This window comes from Stylophora pistillata, chromosome 8, assembly GCF_964205215.1.
Source record: "Stylophora pistillata chromosome 8, jaStyPist1.2, whole genome shotgun sequence".
Classification (NCBI taxonomy): domain Eukaryota; kingdom Metazoa; phylum Cnidaria; class Anthozoa; order Scleractinia; family Pocilloporidae; genus Stylophora; species Stylophora pistillata.
Window position 1 is genome coordinate 14192385 of NC_142526.1, and position 21243 is coordinate 14213627.

At 38.2% G+C, this 21243-nt stretch overlaps 1 protein-coding gene and 1 long non-coding RNA gene across 4 annotated transcripts; one reads left to right on the forward strand and one right to left on the reverse strand.

Annotated features, from left to right (window-relative positions):
• Nucleotides 1–237: 237 nt before the first annotated feature.
• Nucleotides 238–20557, forward strand: LOC111335737 (NAD kinase). 3 transcript variants are annotated; one of them, XM_022941727.2, is made up of 11 exons: nt 238–394; nt 6279–6371; nt 15558–15687; nt 16184–16292; nt 16507–16589; nt 17211–17313; nt 17616–17710; nt 18392–18491; nt 18659–18816; nt 18941–19023; nt 19659–20557. In XM_022941727.2, the coding sequence occupies exons 1-11, from the start codon at nt 273–275 to the stop codon at nt 19804–19806; spliced, it is 1224 nt and encodes a 407-aa protein (XP_022797462.2). In that variant the 5' UTR covers nt 238–272; the 3' UTR covers nt 19807–20557. The 3 variants fall into 3 exon arrangements, with proteins under 3 accessions (XP_022797462.2, XP_022797463.2, XP_088585604.1); XM_022941728.2 differs by having other exon boundaries at nt 6282–6371; XM_088729478.1 differs by lacking the exons at nt 238–394; nt 6279–6371 and adding an exon at nt 10543–10712.
• Nucleotides 7739–10242, reverse strand: LOC148725138 (uncharacterized). Its single transcript, XR_015990363.1, has 3 exons — nt 10117–10242; nt 9111–9157; nt 7739–7864 (listed from the first exon to the last, which is right to left on the reverse strand). It is a non-coding gene; the product is annotated as an uncharacterized LOC148725138 (long non-coding RNA).
• Nucleotides 20558–21243: the final 686 nt, after the last annotated feature.

The following is a 21243-nucleotide window of genomic DNA, read 5'->3' on the forward strand; positions in this document are numbered from 1 at the left end:
ACGAATGACAACGATTTGCAAGGGATTTCAGGTCATTTTCCCAACAAGGTTATTACGCGAAAAAATTAAAAAAAAAAAGCTTCACCTTATTTCATCGCCTCACAGTTTTTCTCTTTACACGCGTTTCACGTACGGAAAAACTTACGCGATATCCATGTTCAGTGTTAAAACTGCTGCCTTTGTGAAGGCAACTTGTTTACGCAAAGCAGGAAGTGCGTGATTTTCGTGTAGCCCCAGTCCTCCGCAATTAGTATTTCGAATTTTGATAAATAATGGCGAGGAGAATTAGCGCTCCAAGTCTAGCACGTTTTAAAGAAAATGAAGAATCAGCTGGAGATGAAAAAAAATCTTCATCTTGGCTAGTATGTAATGCTAATGGATGTTATCGACTTGGGTAAGTGTTATGGGCGATTTGTTTGGCGACTGAACTTTTACATGTACAATTGTCGGAAGAAGATACTCGACCGGTAGCTCTTAATCATAGATGCCGGTCTCTATCTATCATAGAAAATTATCACGATGCTTGTTTCTCATAAATTCTGTAATATTGACAACCGATGGCTTCTTAATCGTTACAGTTGGCAGCTAAGAGTAAAGCTGATTGCGTAGACTGTCGTGGCCATATCGTGTTTATGTAACATTGCTTTGTGATACCATACCATCTCTCTTGTTCATCGTACAGTACTTAAACTAACAGTGACTGTGGACTTTCACTCTAAAAGTGGTCACAGTGGTCAAAATGCAAGAACTAAGGAGCAGAAATGTCTGTGCAATGAGTACAATAATTGCCACGCCATGTGTGCAGCTGTTTGAATGTTCACATTCGACTCACTTTATGTGTAGTTTTAACGTGTTTTGTTCGGACTTGTTGTTTGCAAAGCTATTTGATATTTGGCTCAAACTCTGAACGTTTGACTGGTATCGACTCTGTTTTGGGCAAGATTTCCGTATAACTCCATACTTCATTATGCATACAATTCTATTATGCATACAATTCTTGGATAAAAGAAACGAGGCAAAATAACAGGTTACCTTCGGGACTTCGGCTTTATTTTTGATTGGTATGGGGTTATAAGGAAATCATTCCCAGTTTTGTTTCAGTAAATGAATTGCATTTAGTACTGCCCTGAGATGAAGCAGTGCTCTGCACCGATTGAATGTATGAAGGAATCTGTTGAAACAACTTGATTATGATAATTTAGTTCCGTAGTATGGTGAATATTGGACCACCTGCGTGCAAGGAATTCATCAACAAGAAATATAACAAGCTGTTGCCTTGACATAGTGAACTTTTTTTTTACCTTGGACAATTGGCACATGTAGACACATCGATGTGATTACGGCCAAAATATCCTCATGGCAGACTTGAAAACAGTGATAAAAACAAAACCTATGTTGGTAAACAGTCGTGCTATAAATGCTGTTTCAATGGGAATCTGTCTGGATTTTTAAGTTTCGTGCAAGCATTATGCTGACTAGCCCGGTTAATTTGAATTCAAAACAGACATGGGTTTTGTTTGAGGGTTTAGTGAACTGGTTCAAGACAGGTTTTCTTACATCGCATAAGGAACAAATTGGATTCATTCATTATGCGATGCAAAAATGGCAGACAATTTAAATCATCTTTCTGACAACAAAGAGTCAGAATATTGATCCAAGTTTATTAGATAAATCGAATGAAAAAAGGCAGTTAGAGGATGATGAAATTTCATCATTTATTGAAGAAAATGAAAACAGCAATGCGCCAAATCCATTCTGCTTCACATACTTTTGTCATGCGCTCCCCATAAATAAATATCTGTGAAATTCACCCACACTAAAATAATAATTTGGCATATTGGATAATAAAATGATAATAATAGATGTTTTGGTGTGTTGTATCGCTTGGTATTTTTACTCATTATTTGTATTTTAACTCACCTTACGGGGTGGTCAAAATATGGCACAAATCATAAAAATATACAGCGGTACTACACCACAAAACGTTTAACAAAAATTAAGATATATTTATTATATTGGTGAACTGGTCCATATATAGTATGTTAAAGGAGGTATTAAGTTGCTAAGGAAGGTGAGGTACTGTGTTGGTGTTGCAAAATAATTTGGCTTTATCAACTGCACTGATAATGTAAATTGGCCAAACATCAGAAACTTTCCTCATGTCCTCCCAATTATAATCCTGTGCAGTTTATCAACTGGTAAACTATAACTGGTAAACTATTTTCTCGTTGCCATGCACCCACCAATAACGTAGCTCCATTTTCTGCCTTTAAAAGCACACACAACCCACAATTCCTCTATTCGCTCCGACGAAGGGCTAACGCTCGAAACGTCAGCTTTTGTAATCATTACGGTGGCCAATTTACCATTTCAACTTTGTTGATATATCCAAATTATTTCGTTACTCCCACCGAACAGTTTCTTTCGAAACTATCAGCCTTTATTCATTTATATAAAATGTGGTTTATTGCATAATGAAAGTTCTCAGTAAAGAAACGACAACTTTAAATTTTAATTTACAGGACATGTTTCGACATTCTCATGTCATCCTCAGTTGCATATGAGCTTTTAACTGTTGTACATTTGAATTTATATTAGGGTACGTTACAAATTACGTGTCAGAGCTTACGTTACAATTTGAATATTAAGTATGCGAAAAATGAAAATAGCTCGGGCATAACTGGACCCAAAAAAAAAGATAATAATAAATAAATAAATAAAAGACAAAAGGAACAACATAATTAAAAGAAAAGAGACAAATGTAGATGTTTCAATTGCTGATTAAGAATGGGTTTTTCCCACTTAATATGCAATGCTTCTTTGATCTTAATTTGGAATTTTGAGGTGGCAGAATCTAGGATTGTGAAACATTCTGTATCACAAGAGTCAAGACAAGCCCTTGATGTTTGCAGGTGCCTGTAAGTATGCGAAGACTTGTCTGACAAGAGGTGCTCACGAACTCGTGTACAAATGTGGCGAGTATTCTCACCAATGTAACTGGCATTAAAGCCAGCACACGAAAATTTATAAACAATTCAGTACTGCTAGGTTTACATTCGCGTGTCATCACAGGGAGCCCAGACAAGCGATGAGTCTGGTTGTTTATTTGAAATATAAAGGAATGTATGGGAGAATGTTGAAGAGTCTTTTTATCGTAAACTTATATCATGAAATGTCTGAGTTAAAGCTCAAAATAAATGTAAACCTACCTCACTTGCTGTGTATTGTAGTTTCTGTGGCTCTAAATGGTGAATTTGAGCGATTTGGTGGGTTTTGCATCGACTGTTACCATATGTTTTAAGAAGGAGACAAGGGTGGAAAGCTCATTTTCGATCACTCTAGTGCGAAGCCGATTTTCACCCAGAAATAAGAATCGCCTGGCTTCCAAATCGAAAACCAGATAAACTGAAAGGTTGATGCTTCTTCATATTAACAAAGAGGGTTGAAGTCATGTTGGGTTTCCATCACGCGACATAAACCTCACACCATGCTAGTCAGTAGATGAATTGCTGGCGCGAATATGCCCCTGACTCCCCTCCCACATGAGGCATTTGTAATCAGGCATTGTTTAGTGTCATCCAATCAGTGTTGGGCAAACAGTGTGATGGTTCCTCCTTGGCACACGAAATCGGGGCCGCAAATGCTGATCACTTCGAAAGCTGCATTTCTCGAAAATTTTTTGGCAGTTAGTGCTTGGATTTTGAATGGATTTTCGATTGAATTCAGCGAGAAGCATCATCCTATCAGTTTATCTGGTTTTCGATTTGGAAGCCAGGCGATTCTTATTTCTGGGTGAAAATCGGCTTCGCGTTAGAGCGGTCGAAAATGAGCTTTCCACGCTTGTCTCCTTCTTATAACGTATAGTAACAGTCAACGCAAAACCCACCAAATCGCTCAAATTTGCCATTTAGAGCCACAGAAATGACAATACACTGCAAGTGAGGTAGGTTTACATTTATTTTGAGCTTTAACTCTGACATTTCATGATATAAGTTTATGATAATAAGACTCTTCAATATTCTCCCATACATTCCTTTATATTTCGAATAAACAACCAGACTCATCGCTTGTCTGGGCTCCCTGTGGTGTCATTTATAAATTTTCATGTGCTGGCTGTAGTGCCAGTTACATTGGTGAGACCACTCACGCCACATTTGTACACGAGTTTGTTAGCACCTCTTGTCAGACAAGTCTTCACATATTTACAGGCATCTGCAATCATCAAGGGCCTCAGTCTTGACTCTTGTAATACAGAATGTTTCACAATCCTAGATTCTTCCGCCTCAAAATTCCAAATTAAGATCAAAGAAGCATTGCATATTAAGTGGGAAAAACCGTTCTTAATCAGCAATTGAACCATCTAGATTTGTCTCTTTCCTTTTAATTATGTTGTTCCTTTTGTCTTTGATTTATTTATTATTATTATTTTTTTTTAGTTTTGGTCCAGTTATGCACGAGCTATTTTCATTTTTTGTATACTTAATATTCAAATTGTAACATAGGCTCTGACACATAATTTGTAACATACCTTAATATAAATTCAAATGTACAACCATTAAAAGCTCATATGCAACTGAAGATGACATGAGAATGTCAAAACATGTCTTGTAAATTTAAATTTAAAGTTGTCATTTCTTTACTGAGAGTTATTGTCACTCTGCTGTCTTTATGTCCATTTGGTCACATAATGAAAGTTGGAATTTTGTTAGCAATAGACACTTGTGTGCATGGTTGGTTATGTGGCCTTTCAAAAGATGGTGGGAATATGTAGCTCATCAATAAACACATCTCTGAATTCACTTTCAGAAATATATAGATGATTATATTGGTCATTGAGGTCATAAGTTAAGCCACTGTTTAACAAAATGGCATCCTCCACAATCTTCAATTTGGCTGAACCTTTGATCTGAACATTTATTTTTGTGAGCAGCATTGAGAGGGGCTGTATGATATCAGTGCAAGGACATTTAGTTAATTAAATCAGCCCTATTATTGAGAAAGCCTGAGACCCTCTGACTGCATAAAACCTTGTGTGAATAACCAACCCTAAGATTTTAAGTACTGGACATGTTTAATGATAAGCATACAGGCCCTAGGTGATGAAGCAAAGCAATCACAAATGGAGGTTATTCCATGGAGTGTGTACAAATTATTTTTATTCACGATTTGTGATGTATCAAAAAAAAAGAAAACAAAACAAATAAAACAAAGGAGTGAGTTTTTTGATACATAGCAATGAGTAAATAACAATTGTTCAAGCACTTCTCATGGCAGGATGTTTCTATTACTGACCAACAAACCTTTAAGACTGGAAGCCATTTAAGTGCAAGAGCAAATTTTATTATAAACACAGCCAAATCTGCAACATGGCACAATATTCAGAGCTTGTTGACAACTACATATTTTTTGTTTTGTTATTTGTTTACACACTAGTGAAGTGCTACAATCATATAGGGACTTTTTATTGGATTTTTCCTGATAAAAAAGGAAAATAATGTGATTTAGGGTTTGAGACCAGGTGTTAGTTAGAAGTTGACAGGTCTGAAACATCAATCAAAGAAAGAAATACTATTGATAAGAAGTGATATTGATTTATTGAAGGTAACTAAGTGAGAGCTGTTGAGGAATTGTCTGTTTTGAATAAAACCTGAGTAGAAAATATCATAATTAGACTGCTGTCACATGAAAATAAAGAACAGTGTCTTTTAGTCACTTGGTAATGTCAATTGCTTTCGTAGTTACTGTTGATAATAATATTCCACCTAAGAATTGTTGACACCTATAATTTACACCAAGTTGCTGGAAAAGATTTGATGAAAAAAACCTTTTTGTCTTTTCCCAATATCTCAAACAGATACACTGTGATGAGATCACGATTTTTATTCAGGAGAGTTCTAGTCTATGAGGGACATTTTTGTTTTGAAAGGAGTGGCCTGAGTAATAAGCTGTAGAGCTCATGATGATGAAAGTAAATCAAGCTTGTTCCTTGAGGTTTCCTGACTGCACCAGGCAGCCTTCAGCTAGCCTTGACATTAATGTCTTTTCAATTGTTTAGTTATACAATATAGTTGTCATACAGGAATCACACAAATTTTGAGCATGATTGGCTACCATTGAAGAGAAAAAGGGTTGAAATGTAAAAGATATGAATAGGAATATTGCAAATTAACTTGTTGCAATTTGCAATCAGTTTCACTTTTATCCTTCAATTTGCTGACTGTTGACCTCTTTCACACTTCTCCAGTATTTGAACATTGTTATCTCTGTTTAATTTTCAGTAGCAAACCCAGGACGAGATCAATAAATCCTCCTCCACCTGTACTTCTCTTTGGAAGGAAAGGACACCTGTGGGGAGATGAAAAGAAGAGCAGGTTAGTTACTTAAATCAACACTCTTAGTGGAGACAAGGCAGTCCTTCGGAGGGCATTGATTTGGCCGGTCATATACTTGTACAGACACAGGACATCAATTTATGTGCAAAATATAATGTCATCAAGAAGGAGAAGAATAACTTTATTACCGAGACCGTAAATTTAAACGTAAACGTAGAGCGAAATTCAAAACATAATAAATTTGACTTGATACAGCCAAGAAGCTATTCGAGTTAGGAAAATATAACTTTCCAGAGATTGCAAGTGCAGTGGCAGTAAAGTAGAAAGTAAAGCTGCAAGTAAGATTAGAGATGTTTTAATAAGTAAATGTAGAAAATGTGTTACCACAGAAGTCTGAAAGCATATAAGGCACTCATGCTCGTTGTGTGGTAGTCAATGTGTGGTACATGTCTGCCGACTTCAAATTATACTTTCCTTAATTTTTTGATTGACACAAAAACGAAAAAAGTCCAGCTTACTGCTTTTATCTCAGCAATGTAACATAAAGGAAACTAATTTTAAGGAGTAAGGAAGGCGTGTTAGACGCGCACCGCCTGGACGCGCACCTTTGGACGCGCACCGCCTGGTCCTGTCTGGTTGGTAGTGAATTCGGAAATTAGCGACGCAAAGGAGTGACGGCACTTGGGATACGGTAAGCTTAACAGAGGCCCTCGAAGTTTCTTGTTCCACTAAAATTACCATACCACGCTAAAGAAAAAATACAGAATCTCAAGAAAGGGAAATAGTCATGCGAGAAAAACCAACAGAGGATAGAAGCGAAAAAGCCATCCTTTATGTAGGTGACCTTCTGATACGCGGCGCCTTTTCTGTGGGCGGGGTCTATTGTCGTGCTCTAAAGCGGCCCTTTTCAAGGGCAGCTTATTTGAATGTTTGCTCCTAGAGAAGCGCACATGATGTTTGATACGAGGCTTTTTAGAGGGCGTAGGGTAGATGCACAGGCTCCCCAAATCAAGCTGGAGAATAAACTGGAAAAATGATTAGCCTCTCGTATAAAGGTCACGCGTTGTGCGAGTGCGAAGTAGAAACATTTAAAAGAAGGATGGCTAAACTGACTCACCTCTTGTGTGTGTTATTCCTCCGCCTTTTGGGGCTTACTTTGCCCCCAATGTTATTCTCATTATGAGGCGAAGCCAATGCTACGCAAAGATGAGAACATATGTGAGGGTGCAATCACCTTGGGCTAGAAATCTTTTGAAACATCTGCCGATCGCATGGATTTTCTAGTGGCAATTCGCCCGCGAGTGAACAAAAGATTAAACTCTTGGTAATACGTAACCTAAACACCGTGTCGTCTAGAAGGTCACCCGCAGACTTACCTGACGCGTGACGCTTTCTTTGTGAGTATTTTCCACTTTTCTCCTGACGTGAGCTTGAGAAGCCTGTTGTAAATGCGGTACACTTTGATAGCCGACCCTCTGTATATTAGTCTCGCAACCCAACTCCTCGTAATCGAAGATACCTCTTCGAACGTCCTTTTGAAATAATTATTAGATGCAATGAATATATGAAGTTCATATATTTTGAACTGCGGTATTAGATACGTATGATGCATGATCCTCGCAGTAGATAGCGCTATTTATGCAATAGCGAAAATCAGACCTGAAAAAAATCAGGCCTGTACGGGATTCGAACCACTGACCTCTGCGATACTAGTGCAGCGCTCTACCAATTGAGCTAACAAGCCAATTGGGAGCAGGCCGTTAAGTTGATTCGTAATAAACCCGTGAAAGTGACAAATCAGATGCAATGAATATATGAAGTTCATATATTTTGAACTGCGGTATTAGATAGATACGTATGATGCGCGATCCTCGCAGTAGATAGCGCTATTTATGCAATAGCGAAAATCAGACCTGAAAAAAATCAGGCCTGTACGGGATTCGAACCACTGACCTGTGCGATACTAGTGCAGCGCTCTACCAGTTGAGCTAAAAAGCCAACTGGGAGCAGGCCGTTAAGTTGATTCGTAATAAACCCGTGAAAGTGACAAATCAGATGCAATGAATATATGAAGTTCATATATAGCGTAAATTATATAGCATATATAGCACATATAGCATAAATAGCGCTATCTACTGCGAGGATCGTGCATCATACGGAAATAATTATTGTGGGCAATTTCTGTTCAATACTGAATTTGCACTATTTTGTTAACCAATCAAAAGTGTTTGAAAGTTCCCCCTTAGAAAGTGAAAGTGCTTTATTTTTTAGAAAACTTCCACAATTTTTTAGGGCGTCTATTCGCGTGGAAATTTGTCGACCGCAACTAATTTTCAAAATTGATTGCGGAACATTTGAAGCAATATTGAATAAAACATTGTGGTAAAATTTTTCACAGTCGCGACAGCGTGGAATTGTACATGGAGTCGGCCTGAGGTTTGATTCAGTGAACCATTTGTTTATCATTATTGTCCTTACCGATTTAAAGAAGGTACCCCTCTCCTAGTGTAATTTTTACAGCAATGTTAAACCACATACATAGCATATATTGTAGTAAAAGTCCTTTAACACTTTCGACCCGAATTTTATATTCGTTTAGCCATTTCGTTATCAGGTTTATATGGACGGTTTCCAATTGATTGGTTTGATATAGATATGCATTGTGTAATTTTGCCAAGATGAATCATAACGAGATCTTAACAACACTGATGTCTCATAGCGACATTTTAGAGATATTGCTCCCATTTCACTCATGTTCTCATCATGTAAACCACTTACTGAGCTTCTCTTGGAAACAAAGGATCTTTATCCGTCTGCCAAGTTGGCTACAAATTAAGAAGACATGCATTCGTTAGTGTAAGGCCCTAGCGATGTATAATTGGCCATATACAAGGTAAATGATTCTGAGCTGATATATAAATAGCTTTTGGCGTTCTTTGTATCTGAAACTCCGATAAAAAGAATGGTTTTATGTTATCTTGATCTCGAAGTCGAAAGTTCGTCAGACGTTCTTTTGATAAAGAAAAACTTCATCTATGAACAAAAACAACAGGGACATCAACAGACTTAGTATAAGAGTTAGCTTACCTATTGTGGCACACTGCGCCACAGTAATTTAGAGATGGCTAACCCATGATTTGAAGCGGAATTTTATCAACTCATTTCAATTTTCCGTAGTGGTGTCGCATTTAGACGATGTTTTTCTCTTGCCTTGTATTCGTGATTACATTTTATTTTTAAGACAACGTAACACTAGTTGTTTATGAACCCGATATGCAGGGACAGTTCTTATGTAAACGTATTGAATACTAAAGCATACTAAATCAAAATGCGATGTCGAAGTGCTTGGATTTCAATCAGAAGTATGTTTTACACTGCACCTACGGAGACCGCAGACACCAATAAAATCGCTTAAAAAATGACAAGAGCAGAAATAGCATTACAATGTTTAAGGGGCTAGGTCGCAACTCGCACATGCGCATTTAAAATGGGGTAAAATTAATGGTAGCACTAACGGCCGCTGGGTTGGCAGTCTTTGCTGTCGCGTTTCATACATTCCGTTTAATCCTGGAATGTTGCCACTGCGAACAGGTCTAAGATGTAACCCACATCAGAGATATGTCTTGGAACCCGTTTTGGAGTGAATAAATCACCTGAACGGCAATGTGTTTGGCTTCCTCGCTGACGTGTCCTTTTGACATCAATCGATTCTGTACGATCGACAGGACAAACGAGTAGCGAACCATTAGGCTTTTTCTCTTCCTTCGTAGCATTTGTTCCTTACCTTTTGTAATGATGATATTTGATAATAATTTCTTGTAATGCTGCTTGCACTATATTTTCTGTGTATTGTTTTTGTTCTCCCTTTTGCCAGCGAACGAACTCGCGTTTGATTCTCTTGAAATAATTGCTCCGAGCTCTCTGCAAAAAAAGGTTTCTGTTAAAAAATGTTTCTCCGAACAATCTATTTTTTGAAATACCATTGGCAGAATAGCAAATCTCTTCAGAATCTCAAAGGATGGCGACATTTGAAACGTTTCGCTGAGCCAGTTAATTTGCAATTATCCACTTGTAAGTTTCTTTACCTTTGTCACGGTTGTGTAGACGACTTGCCTTATCAATACACCTGTTGTTGAATTTACTTAGAAGGTGTATATACGTGTTTAAAACCTTGAGGTCAATCTTGAGTATTGATTAAATCAGTGTCTTTTCTTGCTCATATGTCATGAAGGCTTCTTCGACAAAAAAATTTCGTAAGAAAAATGATCATCGGGGTCGCAACTGGATAAATGGAAAATTCAGCTTGAAGCCGACTAATCAGTTTGAGACGTCACCAACAGACCAGAATCATAGATATCTACAGGAGGCTTCCACACACCGGTAAAATGTGTTCTTAGCTTCTGTCACGTACGTAGGTAGTTCGGTTACTTGTCTAACATGCTTTTGAAATCCCACTTGCGTCTGTCAAATACTGGAAGCGCTCAATTGAGCCCACAAGTCTAGATTTTCGTTTAAATTAACGGGATCCTCGTCATAGTTTTGATCGAAGTTGATTTAAATTATATGTCAAAAGGTTAATTTACTACGTAACAGTTAATGCTTTCCAATCATCCAGCTCACATTTATCAACTAGCAATTTTTTCTTCTTGATTGTGTCCTGCTGTGTGTGATCTTCTAGCACTTTTCGCATTACAGTGCTATGGTCTCCTAACGCCTACCGCTTTATACAGTGCTGTGCTTTGATCTTAAGTACTAGAAGAAGGGTTACAATACGAACAGTAGTAGAGTAACTTTTAAAAGAATGGAATTTTTTGGAGACTGCACTAAACTTTTCCCTTTTATTGGTTGAGGTACGCTTTCGGGGTCAAACAAAACTTTTTGTGATGAAAACCATAGAAATTTCAGTTACTATGCTAATCAAGGCCGAATATTGCTCTACTTTCGTCACGGTTGCGATGTTGTTCTTTTGTTTGCTATAACCAAGTATGTAGTCAATATTGTATTTTCTTGTTTGTTTTCAATTATTTTTCTTTTTAATTTTTTTTTTTTTTTTCATATCTTTTTTTATTTTGTTGCTTGTTGTGGTAAGTTCAATCATTGAGAATTAATTACGTAATATTTATGAACGTAGTTCTACCACGCTCAAATCGTTAAACGTTATCATTTGAGTTATGAAGGCTTGCGTGAGTGCGGTTGTTTGAATGTTGGGTGAAATCTCATAAATCTATTCTCAGCCTCTCGTGAATAGTTCCTTGACGTCTCAGTCGAAAACATAGCTTTCACCATTGGGCAATTCATTTTTCATTCACTGAATAATGTGCTCTAGGTCACGAGTAACCGTTCATATTAGGTTCTTAGTTTTATTGGTAGTTTTAGTGACAATGGTTGGGTAATTGGACACATTGCCTGTGGCAATTTCCCATTAAAGATAAAGCCCCAAGTGTGACCTGATCCATGTCCTCTTAAATTTTTAACGTTTGTCCAACGTCATTTCTGTAGATTTAGTGTCTTGGAAATATAGGTTCTATACTAATTTAATGGTCGGAATATACTTTCGGAAGTATTCTCGTTTCCAAGCACCAACTCACGTTCATTTCTGTCCTGAGAATTTTGGTGTTTTTAACCTTCGTTGGCGCTCTGACAAACTTGAAATGCGTCGAAAAACTCGCAAGAATTGTTCCTTTCTATCCTGAGATCAAATTAGTCCATGATATTGAATTAAATCCTGGTCCTGGACAATGTTCAAGGAAGGACAACATCAAGATCGCTCACCTCAATGTACGGTCACTCAAGCGAAGAGAACACTTCATTCAAGTGAAAGATACCGTTCTCTCGAATGACTTCGACGTTTTCACCATTTCCCAATCCTGGTTAGACTCTTCTGTAATTAATTTGGAAATTGAAATTCCTGGATATGATATTTTCAGAGTGGACCGACAAAACCAAAGAGGCGGCGGTGTGTGTGCTAACGTTAAACAACGTCTTAAAACTGAAATTCTACGTGAAATCTCTGGAGTATCAAGCAACGGTCTGCATCAACTTTGGATGAAAATTCAATTGCGAAATTTTAAGTCATTCTTAGTTTGCACAACCTATCGACCACCAAGTTCCCCGGTAGCATGCCTTGAAGCCGATTTGGGTACAAGTTTGATCTCCGCTTTGTTGTTAAACAAGCCAATTTACATTCTTGGAGATATAAACTGTAATTTATTACAACCTGATCTACCCGAATCTCAAGCATTAACAAGCTTCTGTTCTACCTACAACCTGGAACAGCTCATCTCAAGTGCAACTCGCACTACAGAGTCAACAATGTCCCTGATTGACGTTATCATGGCCTCAAACTCCAAGCATGTTATTAAATCGAGCGTACTTCCGTCTTCGATAAGCGACCACGACCTTGTTTACGTTACTCTGAGATAAAAAAGGGAACGTAAATCAGCAGCATTCGTCACGAGGAGGAGCTTTAAATAATATTCTAAAGAAAAATTTGCAAAAGAAGTTAGTTTTGCACCATGGTTAGTTGTGGATATTTTCGACGATCCGGATGATAAATTGTACATCTTTAACTCTTTGTTTAATCAAATTTTGGATGAACACGCGCCTGTGAAAACCTTTCGCATAAAGGGGAAGCCAAACCCTTATATTACAGACGAAATCCGCGAGCTTATGGCTACTAGAGATAACTGGAAACGTGAATTCAAGCGAACAAAAGATCCTCTTGCTTGGTCCGCATACAAAAATTTCCGCCGCGAAGTTAAGAAAAAGAGTTAGTTTCACAGCAAATTGAAGACAACAAGAATAATAGTAACACCATGTGGAAGGCAATTCGTAGTTGTATTCCAAAAAAATCTCAATCAAAGACGACTTTTTCAAAGGACAGCGAAGTTGTTGCTAATGAATTCAATAATTTTTTTACATCCGTGGGCAAGAACACAGCCGAGAAAGTCAATTCAATGGCAGAGCAATTCAAGCATGACATTAATGACAATAGCAACGTCTTTGTCTCTAAAGAATATCCGGAGTTAGAACAATTTTCATTTAACGATTGTGTGAGTTGTGATTAAGTGGAACGTGTTATTTCCTCTATGTCACCAAATAAAGCTCCTGGAATCGACAAAATTCCCATGTATGTTATCAAAGATTACCTACCATCCATACTGCCATCAGTCACTTCAATTGTTAATGCCACATTCAAATCATCTCAGTTTCCGATCGACTGGAAAAATGCTGAAGTTGTTCCTATTTCAAAGGACGGTGACTCAGAAATTCCAAGTAATAATCGGCCTATCTCGCTTTTGCCAATACTATCTAAAGTTTGCGAGAGGGTCGCCCATGACCAACTCACCTCATATTTGTCGATTAATCAACGAATGAGCTCTAAACAAATGGGGAATACGAAATGGAACTCAACTGAAACTTCGGTTATCCTTACAACTGATTCCATATTGGACAGTATTGACTAAAAGAAACTCTCTGCAATTGTTCTACTCGATTTCAGTAAAGCCTTTGATTCCATCAACCACAATGTTGTTATGGCAACGCTGCAAGACGTTGGGCTTTCGGCCCAAGCCATGAAGTGGTTGAACAGCTATCTGTCTCCTCGATACCAAACCGTTAGGATTGACTCTGCCTACTCTGACTTCCTACCACTGTCCTGCGGTGTGCCCCAGGGGAGTATTCTGGGTCCACTTCTTTTCAATATTTATATTAACGACCTTCCAAGTATTGCCACATCTTGTAGCACTCAATGCTATGTGGATGATACTAAACTACTCTTGACGTTCAGCCTTGACAATAAAGAAAATGCCATCTGCAAGCTTAATGATGACCTAAGTAAAATATCTGGACATTTGTGAACTTTCTTTTACTAAATCCCGAAAAAACCAATCTTGTCATCTTTGGAAGTAGAGCAATGACAGCCAAAGTTGGAGACTTCCGTCTAACACTCTTGGGAAAAGAGCTCCTGCCTGTCGATTGTGCCAAGGACTTGGGAGTGATGCTTGACTCAAACCTTACATACAGAGATCATGTGGAGTCAACAGTTGCTAGTTGCATGTCCAGGCTGGGACAAATCAACCGTGTGAAGCATGCATTCAACAAAGATACATTAAAAATCCCGATAAATGCGTTAGTTTTCGGCAAACTGTACTATTGCTCCAACGTATGGTGTAACACCACTGAAAAGAATTTAAATAGAATCCAAGCTGTACAAAATTTCGCTGGCCGTATTTTATGCGACAAAAAGAAATACGACCATGTTACACCAATTCTTAAGCAATTGCACTGGATACCAATAAGACAACAACTGTACTACCGTAATGCAATTCTGGCTTTCAAATGCATGACTGGGTGCGCGCCTGAGGCCCTGACTTCACTTTTTGTTCAAAGATCAAAAATCTCAACACGTTGGACAAGGAACTCACAGAAACTACAGATCCCACTTTGCAAGACAGCAACCGGTCAAAGATCTTTCCACTATAGAACTGTTAGCCTCTGGAACGGTCAGGATACAGAACTGAAACTTGCTGCGAACATTGATATGTTTAAAAGGAAACTCAAATCTTTGCTTATTTCTGAATTTTTGAAATCTGATTAGTACTTCTGATTAGAATATCTATTTTTTTTTAACCAATCGTGTACATTTGTTTTTATATATATTCTTAGATTATATTATATTAGATGTTGTGATTAATTAATTTTATTTGAATGTGTAGTCAGTAATTTATATATTGTTCCTGAAAAGCCCCATTGGGGAGGCGACAATAAAATATGTATGTAATTTAGAATTGTCTTGAGGGTGTAGCCGCGTTTGCGTCTTCTTCGAATACCAGAGGTGGAATATTTACGTTGTGCTGGGTAGTCAGTAGTTGACACAAAAATTAGTATTTTATCAGTGAAATTTGCTTCCTCGTCAACCATATTCTAATAGTGAGGTTTTTGATAGCAGACCTCTTGAAACTGTATTCCAAAAGAAAGTTAAAATTTTCTAGCCTTTCTCTCCTAACACTGAATCGGGTTATTATGGATGACTTTGTGATTGGTGAAAAGTTCAATCTTAGCTTTAAATTCTTGAGAAATCTCAAACAAACCATCAAACTTTCTTTTGACTCAAATCTGACCACTCTGTACTTTGGAACAAATGAAGTACGCCTGGGTCTTGTAAGTATTCTGAATATGATATTTAATCAAATGCAACTTTTCTTCTCCATCTTGCTGTTACAGGAGCCATGTAGACCCCTCGGAGCACTTCTTGGCGTGGGCCAAGCCACCCCAGAATGTGTTAGTAATAAAGAAAGTAATGGATCAGGAGGTAACGAGAAGCTTCAAGGAACTTACCCGATGGCTCTCGGAGGTTAGGCCAAACTTAATTGTACTATGTTTTAGAGCATCTTAATGTTACGTGTGAGATAAGCAAATATATATCCTAACTAAAACTGGAGAAAATTTGTTGATATTCCGCAGTTTTCCTTAAACTTAGCGTTCAATGCAATGAAAGTCTTCTTTTAAGAATTGACTCATGTTGGAGGACGTTTTTGTGTTGGTATACAGAGGACGAGACAAACTTGTTTATATATTTTGCCAAAGAGATTTCAGGGATAATAAACACTTTAGTCCCCAGTTGGCCTGAAATATATATTTCAGTATATTTGTCCTCGGACATTACCGATTGGTTACTCGAAGTTCAGCGGCAGTTTTCAACGAGCTTCACCCTCCCTAAACATTTTGCTTCTCTACAAAGGTGTCCGCGAAAAGTATCCAAGCATAAAGTTCGCGCCTAGTGGAGAATAGTTTATATATCATTTTGAATGTTGAATACCTTTTCTTTTTTTTTTTTGGTAATGTTGTAGGAGAGAAAAATGATTATTTACGCTGAAGAATCTGCTGTAGGGGATCCTCTAGTACTCAGAGACGAATCATTTACATGTGTGAAATCAAAGATGTGCATTTTCAAAGAGGGTGAGTTATCAATCATATCTCTACGAATGAAACTTTGCATGTAAACTAGATCAAGCCTGAACGTTTTTTTGGTTTAAGGTTTTCTTTTTCAAATAGGGTGAATAAGGTATTAATCACCAGTGGTTGAAGAAAGACGAGGCTCCTTACTCTCATTTCGGTGGTTTGACCATGCATAACCGCGTGTTTGATTTATTTTCTGTTCATAACTGTTTAGGCGACCAGTTGGATGATAAAATCGACTTTGTCATCTGCATGGGAGGTGATGGAACACTTTTGCATGCGTCATCTTTGTTTCAGGTGAGTATACTAATAGTTTGTGCCGGTAGTTGTTGGTATTTGGTGAATTTCGATTATTGCTAAATATATTTGTGGATTACAATATCGTTGTGCCTTTCCAACTTGAGACGTAGTGGACCAAGAAGGCATAAATTGTTTGCCAGATTGTACACAGATGAAAGTGTGTAGGGGTGAACTGCCTGTATTAATCCAGAGACTGAGAGTTTTCTAACAGAGTCCCATGAATGTGAACATGTTTCGAGAGACTGGTGAAATGTTAGATCCAGCCACAGTACGCTATGTCACCGCCCTTATCCGAGTCTTGTGAAGGGTGCGTTTAAGATAATCTAAGGAGTAGCGCTCTTCACTTGCGAGCCAAAACGATTGCTTCGATGGTCATACAATAGGCAACCTTTAGGTTTATCTAGAATACCAAATGATAACTTCTCCTCAGATTGAACATAGGCACCCTTGAAAATCTTGTCAAAACGTGTTTCGACGACGATAAGGCTGACTGTCAGTCTAGTAAGTAACTTCTGTGGATGGGAAGAAAGTCCTAACAGCACAGTCTCTATGATACTTTACATGACAGTAGCCGCCTGAAAGCCAAAGTACAACCCAAGTCCTATTTTTCTTTTACAGTCCAGCTGCCCTCCTGTCATGGCATTTCATCTTGGTTCTTTGGGATTTCTTACATCGTTTAGATTTCAAGATTTTCGAAAGAAAATAACCGATATCTTAGAAGGTGAGTTTAATTTCTTGTGGCCCAAGAGGGGCTCCAGTGAGAGCAAGCTTGTCTTCAAAAGATACTAAAATTGACTCGAGCTTTCATCTCTGGAATTGGCCTGGTAGCATTGTTTTCTCTCCACAACAGAAGATCCGTATAGAGAGCAAAGGCCACTCACACCTCGAATTCTTTTTACTTTGTTGTTAACGTATAGACGTTTGTTAATTACTCCAAGCCACATTAAGTGATTTTCTTTTCCCCTTGTGGGTTACGTAATAAGAAGCATAAATCAAGAGAGCGGTCCTGTTTACCATTTTCAGGTCGTGCGGGCTTAACCCTAAGAAGCAGACTTCAGTGTGACTTTATCAAGCGTGACAAGGAAGACAAAGGCCGAACTAAAAAGACCCGTCACTTGGTCTGTTCACAACTGTAGCATATTACTGATTCATGGTTTACAGGCTGCTTAGTTGTTGTTGTAGTTTCCGACTTTCTGCAAAAGGGTGAATTACGTAAGAGTGTCCATGACAGTTGCCTTTGGCATAGAAAAAACTTTAAAAAAACAAATACATGAACGAAAACAAAAACAATTAAAAAATATGAAAAATATACAGTTAACACCCGCATAAAAGGATGCACGCTTTGATGAATTCATTGTTCGATTCTACCTTTAATAAAAGAGGGACAACTTTCAAACCGGAGGGGGTGAGGGACTGGTGCGTGTAAGGGAGGGGTAGTATTTTTGTTGATTGAATCGAGATTATTAAAGGAGTGTGTTATCAAAATAAGAAATGCCAATACACTTCAAAAGGCACTGTTTTCTAACCACATTTAACCTGTTCAGTTATGGTAGGCTGAAATGGTTCTTCTTTGAATTGTACAGTTTTCATCACATTTCAGTGTAAAAGTTCTTAATCCACTTGTTCGAGTATGTGGGTGTTTAGTGTAGTCTTACATTAGAGTGCTGACCATCAGTCTTTGGATTTTAATCGTTACTATCTTCTGTGAAATTCTTTCCCTCTTTGGTTCTGTTTCATTTTTTATATCCTGCTTTCTTGGATTATTTTTAATGATAGGTACATGCGATTTTGCTCCACAGGTATTGAACGAGGTGGTCGTTGACCGTGGTCCTTCCTCGTACCTCACAAACTTAGAAATATATTGCAATGATTTTCACATCACATCCGTACAGGGAGACGGTAAGATGCTGTCCCTTCACACTCATCCTGTTCTGTAATTAATCCTCAGAAGATTTCAAAGATTTCAAAGAAATCACGTTGATCAATATATCAATTTTCAGTTTATCCACGAGAATTCACTCCCATGCCGGTTATTTGTATGTTGTTAACCCCCTTGGTTCTTGCAGGTCTCATCGTCTCCACTCCAACTGGCAGCACAGCTTATGCCGTGGCTGCAGGAGCTTCGATGGTTCACCCCAGCGTGGCTGGAATCTTAGTTACTCCTGTCTGTCCGCACTCTCTCTCGTTCAGGCCTATCATCCTTCCGGCGGGAGTAGAACTCAAGGTATAAAGTGCTTTAAAAAGTTTGAAAACTTAATTGAAACAAACGAACCTGTAAATAAAACAAAGACATCGGTGTTGTAAACGATGTTGCGTTCAATAATTGCCTTTTCTCGATGCAATTGTAGATTGTAGTAAGTCCAGAGAGCAGAAGTTCAGCTTGGACCTCATTTGACGGAAGGCAGCGCCAAGAACTTCACGTGGGAGACAGGTGAGATTCAAGATTCATCTTTGCTTTCATATGTTGTATTTTCTTCAGGTCTTCGTTACAGACACCAGCTCACTTGTTCACTGTTAAACTAAGTGCAGATAATGTTTTTGAAGATCTGGTATAGGTCTGGGACGAAAAAAATCAACACCTTTCTTGTTGAATTATTCCTCTGTTTTCTTGAAATTCGTAAGATCTCTTTTAAAAGTGACACTATGGTGAATTCGTGGATATACTGTGCAGAATGGTTTGAATATACAGTGAATGTACCAAAAGCAAATGGTCCTGTTTTTCTAAGAAAAATGATTGAGCTGTCATCCCCTTAAAGTCTGCCATATTTGACGATCGGTTCGCCATCTTTATAAGATGCATGGTCTCCCCAGACTCCTAAAGCCATGCTTATGTCTCCAAATTTGAATATCGAGAAGAGGTGCGTTTATTTATTATATGCATACGGATTATGTGGAGCTGTTCATTTGAAGGGCAGCAAAAGTGTTTAAGTAGCGCTCAATTGGCAAAATCAGTTGATCAGGACTTTTGTGAGTAGGAGGGGAGATCACTTTCGTTGTCGGATTTAAATAAGTGACGAGCTCTTCTATCCTCTCTCTTCGAAGTTCACCTTTGTTTTTACTTTTCAGTATTCAAATTACGACTTCCATTTACCCTGTACCGTGTGTGAATAGCGAAAATCAGATAAATGACTGGTTTGTAAGTCTGGCCGAGTGTCTTCACTGGAACGTAAGACAGAGACAACGTCACCTATCAATAACGGATTGCCACGTGTGATTCTTCGCAACAACAAATTGGCCTTCAGTGTCCACTGCAGCTTTGGTCAGAACATAATTTCCACCTCAACTTCAAGCTCAATTAAATATTTTCGCGGAGTAGCAATGTTTCTGCCGATAAGTAAATTTACGTTAGAGTGCTTCCAAGGAATATCGTGATGTATCATTCATCATTAGTTACTACCATCTTCACCGTTGTGTACAGTTTACAGTTTGTAAAAATCTTCAACACTCTCGAGAATTTTGACGCATTTCTTTCCTAAGTGTTGTGAAAAAAAAAAGTATTTCAAGTCAAAAACTGAAAGAAAACAGTCACTTTTTCGCCCGTTCAATAAGCTTTCTAATTAGTTAGGTAAGTAGAATGGTATGTAGCGTACTTATTCTAGAGGCCTTGGACATTAAGCCATCGCAGGTGCAAATTATGATCCCTACTGGTAGACACAGCAGTCAAATGGCTCAGGTCATGCTAGTGTAAAATCCTAGTTATAAGCCCCAGAAATTTACACTGTATCAAGTGGCAACTTGTAGTGACTCACTTTGAAGGGGTGGGTGGCAGTGGAAGGGGTGGCGAAGCGGCAAGCTAACATCTAAAGGAAAATTTGAAAACTGTGATAGTAATTATAATCTGTAACGAAACAAGATGAGACTTTGAAAGGGGCTTAAAGTCGGGATTCTAAATTGTGCAGACTAATGTAATTTGACTGTTCTCTGCTCGATATTTATGAAGGTAAATAATCCATATTCATAACGTATTATTGGTGAATGAATTCCTTATTTATATTGCGCCCTTTCTATACAATATTCAAAGGCACGGTACCCCCCATCAATTTGATAGACACTACACAAAGATAGACCACAACACCGGGCACTACTCACTACTTTTCGAACAGTGTGTGCGTTCTTTAACGTCCCACAATTTTTTTTTATCACATACAAGGGCGTGTGAGACGGGACCTCCATTTATCGTCCCTATCCGAGAAGACTAGAAAGTCTAACCATTTGCAGATTTTATTACAAAGGCAGCACTTTCTTCTCAGCTATTTAAAGACCCTGAGTGTTGGTCCCGCCGGATTTGAACTCACAGCCTCCCGCACAACAGTCCGGCGCTCTACCAATTGAGCTAATTGGAGGTTGATTTAATTCAAAGATGTAAAGTCGTACGTTTGATAAAAAAAATCTTTCTGTAAAAGTACGTTAAATATCCAGGATTATGGTCTAGAACAGATGTTTCTTTCCATATCTACTGTGACGATAAGTTTTCGCTTGTAAACTGAAAAACTGAACCTTCGCGGACGGCACAACATTAACTGGAAATTAACTCGGTAGAGACCACTCGGCAGCGAGAACGGAAACTCGTCACGATTTCCTGGTACACGGAGATCTACTTCGAGCGAGCTTATACGGACGTCAAGGATGAGACAGCATTTGGTTCCACAGT

Coding starts and splice junctions, on each gene's coding strand:
- LOC111335737 (XM_022941727.2), top strand. CDS start 273: ATGGCGAGGAGAATTAGCGCTCCAAGTCTAGCACGTTTTAAAGAAAAT. Junction 395..6,278: donor AATGGATGTTATCGACTTGG/GTAAGTGTTATG, acceptor TTTAATTTTCAG/TAGCAAACCCAGGACGAGAT. Junction 18,817..18,940: donor CGGCGGGAGTAGAACTCAAG/GTATAAAGTGCT, acceptor ATGCAATTGTAG/ATTGTAGTAAGTCCAGAGAG.